Genomic DNA, 6,000 nt, shown 5'->3' with positions numbered 1-6,000 from the left:
AAATTCTAACGTTATTTTGTTTTCCTGCAGAAAAGGGGGCCGTGTGATTGCATAATGTATCAGTTTGTTTTATTCTGAATACATCGTTGTTGTGTCTCCGCGTCTTGTTTAGAAAATACACTTGTTTCTTCTTTGCGAAGTTACAGTTCGTTGGTCCTCCAACTGTCCATCCTAATCACAGAAAACATTTCCCATCAACACCGCTGTGTGAGCTCGTGCATGAGTTGCGTCTTCCGCCCCGCGCGTTCACGATACCGGCACACTAGCTGCATGATGGCCGAGGGAGGCGGACCCGAGTCGGGCGGCGCGGCAGACTCTGACTCGGAGCTGGTGGCCGCACAAATGCCAACACCGTCAACTGAAAGCCAAAAACAGATTATTGGCTCACTTTTGAAAACAACTTTAAGAAAAGGCGAGGAATGGTAAGACTCGCCAACCGTTAGCGTATGTGTTCCGGCTAGCGTTAGCTGGTGAGAAGGAGGAAATGCTAACACGCTAAAGTTAGCAGGCTAACCCGTCGAAAATGAGTGAGAAATCGAAAGCTACGGATAACTTGAACAACTAGTGTTTTAACAGGTTGGCCCAGTTAGTTGATGCCCAGCTTGACTCTATGATTCGTGGCGCTCTTTGGTCACATAATTTAACGTTACACAGGCGTTAGGTTACGCTAGGGTACTCATTTGTATGGCACCTAACGGTTTATTTTTTGTTTTCTAACACGTTAGTTCACAGTAACTTGTATATTAGCCAGAAAAGGTATTGGTTTGGGTTGCCAGTTGTACCAGTTACTTGCTAGTTTACATATACAACGGTAAGGACATGGGCCGATTAAATAATAATACTACAGGATGTCACTTCCTAGTTACACTGACTTTGTGATCACGTTGCCTGACATGTTAGTTGACTTGGCACATCATATTTGCTCGTGCTGTTCGGGACACAAAGTTATGAATGACCTTTCGCCTTGTCGGAGGATAAACAAGCTATGCCCACTCGGCAAAAAGAGATTCTTTATTGTGACAGTGAGCTAGTAGCTATCAATCTGCTAATCGTCATACTATGTTTGCCACATGAGTTTGCAACACAAACTATAGTACAGTTTGGTGAAACTTACCTTAAGGAACTTAGGTTGTACTGCCTTAATTATTTGCTCTTATACCTTTCTGATAGTTATCTTTTCAACCAGAATTCCTTGTTAAGGTATATGTCAGCGAATTGACATTCTCACTTAGGACAGGGATTAAGACAAACTAGCTAGTTGTTACTATATTTGTAATTGTGGCCTTTACTAGCACAAGGCAGATTGAAGTTGCATAAGGTTCTTGCCTGAATATCCTGTTAGGGTTGCAACAATCCTTCTTATTTTCTCCTGATGCTGATTTTGATACTCTGATTCAAAGTATCAGGTCATGACAGCATCAGGATAAATCATCTGGTCCATATCAATATGTAGTCACCTATGATTCAACATCAGAGGTATACTACTATTGTTGCCTTATTTTGCTGAGATTTGCAGTCAGCTATGGTTCCATAGCCAGTTACGTTGTAACCTGTGCAGTAGTTAGAAAGCAAGCATTAACATATGTACATATACATTGTTCATTAATTTTTGTGATTCAGCTGACAGAATTTGGACAAACTAAGTAATAAACACATTTCCTGCAACACAACCACATAAACTAATGTAGTGGCTCAAAGCAGCTATGTATAATATCATGCTGCTGTTGAGCTTGACATGGCTTTGTATGCTTTGATACTTCCAACCGCAATCAATAAGCAGGTAAGCATAGACCTAGGTAACACAAAGTGATGCATCTGTTTCAAGTCCTGTGCCCACGGCACAGCTTTCTCATTGAGATTGCAAACAGATCTGTCCACTGTTGTCACCTACCGCCACTTCCTCTCTGAGCCTTCGTGGTTGCACTTCCAGGATCAGATACACTTGTGTAGCTTTCTTGTAGATAAGTGTAAAACTAAAGCGTAATTGCCAGGCTGCAAAATGAAACCGTTCACTGCATGAAAGCGACTGAAAGTTCGGCTGACATCTGGGATGTTGATGACACAGTGCATTTTTGGTCAGTATTTGCCCATATTCAATATGGGGAATTATTCCACTGTGTGGAAGAGCTTGTGATCGCTAACTTTGTGTCTAAGAACATACATAGCTGTTATTATACACCACTTGTTGTGAAAACACTTTTGACCAATCCAAGCTGTGTTTGTGCTTCATTGCTGTTAAACAGAGAGCATTTTAACAAAGAAAACTGAACCTAGCTCAGGAATTTCTGGCTAATAAGCAAAGGCTGGCATTGTATTGATGCATCTCTTTATCCCAGTCATTTTGTGACCTTTTGACCCTTTTTTCCTCTTTGTTTGTAATTCTAGGCATATCGGACATGTAAAGATTAAAAAAAAAAAAAAAAAGGAAAAAGTATTCAGGAGAACCTGTGTCCTGATGTACCACTTTGGTACCTAAAGTATGTTTTTAATTGTTGACAACCACTGTTTAGGTATCTGGTTGACAGCCGGTGGTTCAAACAGTGGAAGAAGTATGTGGGTTTTGACAGCTGGGACATGTACAATGTTGGAGAACGCAACCTCTACCCAGGACCAATTGATAACTCCGGGCTGTTTTCAGGTACAGCTGGCAGTTTGAAAGAAAACAATACAATAAATGATTTGTTTCCTTAATTAGATGTTAACCTTCATTACTCTGAATACAACATATGATATAGACAGCTCAAATTTCCTTTTTAATAATAATAATAATAAAATTCAGGTTCTTCTTTTTCCCCCCTCTGTAAAGACCAGAAGACTCAGGCCTTGAAAGAGCACCTTATTGATGAGCTGGACTATGTCCTTGTACCAACGCAGGCATGGAATAAGCTTGTCAGCTGGTATGGTTGCCTGGAAGGCCAAAGACCCATTGTCAGGAAGGTAATGCTTCATGAGATTTTTTTAAAGTCTACACATCTAGGCAGCATGTTGGCTTAGTGTTGCCTCACAGCAAGAAGGTCCCAGGTTCACTTCCAACCTTCTCCGTACTGTGTGGGGTTTGCATGTTTTTGCTGTGTGCTCTGGCTTCCTCACACTTCCAAAGCAGTGGCGGATGCTGGTCTTTCAAGGAGGGGAAGCTCAGTTTCGGCCTACATCATAAAATGTGTCGGTTTATTTATATGTAAATTCTACCCTCCGTTCCTTTTCAAGAAAATGATCTGTGACTGTCGTATCAACAAAGCGTCTTTTCCAGGGACTTGACTAGTATCCTCTCAATGGCCAGCAGAGGTAGGCTGCTTAAACGGCCTTGGCCCGTGGTGTTGCGGGTGTAAGACTTGAGCTGCTTTAAACAGGAGAAGCTCCTCTCTACACCTGCAGATGTAGCTCCAGTCGTTGCCACTAATGACAATAGTTTGTACTCCTGAGGCATTGCACTGTCCAACTCCATGTCTTTCAGAAACAGCAAGAAATCACATAGCTTTCCTCTGTTGCCCTGCAAGTCCTGGTTTGAATATAGGACTTGAAGTTCAGACCTCAGTCTCCCTGAATCAAAGAACTGGCCAAAACTTTTCAGGACACTCTGAAATACCTCCTCTGGAAACACTTGTCTCATCTCAACAAATTTCCCTGAATTGACCAATTCCAAGAAGCGCAGACTTTCCAAATTTGCAAAACGCCGAGGTAGCTGCTCTGTGAGATTGTCTAGGATGGCCATGTACAGATTTCTGTAGCGCTCCTTGGGATCCTGTAGTTGTGACAGACGGCGTTTTCTCATGGGCTCAGTTTGTGGGTCTAATGTGAGATCTGCTGCTTTGGTATAAGCAGCTTGGAAAGCCCCTTCTGACCTCTTCTCTTTGACAAAAGCAAGAAGAGACTCAATTCTTTTCTTGCAGTACAGAACATCCATAGTTCTCTGCTGGACAATGTCAAACACCACATCAGTCTCAAAGAACATTTGTTCATATGTGTACAACATGAACACAAACTCAAAATCCTCCAGTTTCATCAGAAGGCCTTTGGCACAGTCTAATGTGTCATCATCCATGGACTTATCTGCAATGATCATCTCAAAAGTTTGCAGGAGGGCATCATAATTGTTTGCCACAGTGCTCACTATCCCTGATGTGAAATTCCATCGAGTAGAGGCATTTCTGGGCAACCTTGAGCAGCCTGCAGACTCAAGAAAAGACATCCTCTTTGTGGATTTTGAGAAAAATGTGGCAAACCCAGAGAGTGATGCAAAAAATATTCTGCACTCAGATAAGCATTTAGCCCCCTGAGACAGAACCAGATTCAGTCTGTGTGCATAGCAATGCACAAACATTGTACTGGGGGCTATTGCTTTAACTTTGGCCTGCAAACCATTGAGAGCTAAAGCCATGACAGCAGCCCCATCATAGGTTTACGCCACAAGTTTCTCCCTGAAATTGTAGACCTGCATGTTCTCATTCAAGACTTCAAAAACAGACTGAGCATCTCTTCCCCCAGAAACATCAAAAAATCCAATAAAGCGCTCCTGAATTTTACCTGCCCTATCCACATAGCGAACAGTGACAGAGTGTTGAGCATGGCAAACTATATCAGTTGTTTCATCCACCTGCTATGCAAAAAAGGGAGCAGCCTGGATTTCATCCTTGATCTCATCAGAAACAGTGGCTGAAAGAGCAGAGATCAAGTCATTTTGGATTGCATGGGACATACCAGAAAACAGCTGATGACTGGCATTGTGTGGCCAGGACAGAGTCATATTTAGCTAATGTTTCATTAAACTCCCTGTAATTCCCCTTGTTGGATTATTCAACACTCTCATCATGCCCCCTAAATGACAGCTCCTGACGGCCAAGCAAGGAAGTCACATCAATAAGGCAGTTTATGAAAGCTCTCTTTTGTTTAACTACTTCATTATGTTTTGCCACTTGAATGCGAGCACCTTCATTGATTGCATGCTCAACCCTGACTCTGCCCAGCCAACTTAACCTTGCACATGCACTCACATGTTCATTGCTTTTTTCATGCCTTTTGTATGCCCTGTCAAAGTTGGACAGATCCCCAAAACCCACTTTTGACCAGACAACACATCCCTGAGATGGTTTCATCAAGAGGCATGGCCAACATTACATTTTATTTGTTACAGCACTTCCAGTCAGCCAGCTCACTTTGTCATACCAGGACAGCTGAAAAGACCTGTTTCTTTTCCCCACCTTTTGCACCAAATTAATCTGAGGAGTTGATCTGCCCTGCTGTTTAACTCTGTTTTTCTTCGTAAGGAAGACTATCAAATGGCTTCGCCAAAATCCGGTCCACAACATTCAAATTGTCTGCCATTATGTGCAGCTTGCTAGCTCGCTAGCTGGGACTGGCACGAGGCTAGTGTGAAGTGTGTCCGCCTGTGAGTGCTTTGTGACGGTGGAGGAGCTCAGCAGCACCCGCTGCTCGGTAGGGACAGAAACTGCGATAGAAGTCAGAAAGAGTGATAGAAGGCAGTCTCCAAACACAAGCGGCTACAAAAAAGCCCCCAAAAACACCAGAAATAGAAGCTCGATTTGTCGCTAGTCGTTTTTAACAAAGAAAATGTCGCTAAGAGGATTAGGAAAGTCTCTGGTTCAACTCAGAATGAAAATTAAAAAATGCTCCCACGGATGTTTACACCAGAAGATCGCTGATTCGCTCATTTCGCTGTCAATCAAAAAGGGATTCAGCCTCAGACAGATCATCCAATCATCATGCAGAAGCTGAGCGTCCGGGCCAGCCCACTGCCCCATAGACCCCCAGACACGCTGAGCGTCCGATGGGTGGGACAAAGCCCAGCATTTATCCAATGACTCGTCTCATTTCGCTGCACTCTTTGCTTCGCTATTGAACTCTGTGGACGCTCAGCGTCCACACTGTTTAAAGCACTGTGAAGCTGCGGGAATGAGTGAGAGGAAAGCCGCTTCGTTACCAGTGATAAGAAGCTGATTCTGAACAAAAGTTGAGCACGTTGTAGCGCATATTTAGTTAATG

At 43.1% G+C, this 6,000-nt stretch overlaps 1 protein-coding gene across 1 annotated transcript in view; it reads left to right on the top strand.

The window, feature by feature from the left end:
- Positions 1-234: 234 nt before the first annotated feature.
- usp4 (ubiquitin specific peptidase 4 (proto-oncogene)) overlaps positions 235-6,000 on the top strand; it is a 42,562-nt gene continuing 36,796 nt past the window's right edge. The window contains 3 exon segments of the mRNA XM_034166622.1: positions 235-422; positions 2,511-2,638; positions 2,807-2,937. Coding sequence (XP_034022513.1) covers positions 271-422; positions 2,511-2,638; positions 2,807-2,937 — 411 coding nt within the window. The 5' untranslated portion in view covers positions 235-270.

This window comes from Thalassophryne amazonica, chromosome 3, assembly GCF_902500255.1.
Source record: "Thalassophryne amazonica chromosome 3, fThaAma1.1, whole genome shotgun sequence".
In the NCBI taxonomy this organism is placed as follows: Eukaryota; Metazoa; Chordata; class Actinopteri; order Batrachoidiformes; family Batrachoididae; genus Thalassophryne; species Thalassophryne amazonica.
The sequence above is the reverse complement of the archived record's forward strand: the minus strand, read 5'-3'. Positions and strand labels throughout refer to the sequence as shown.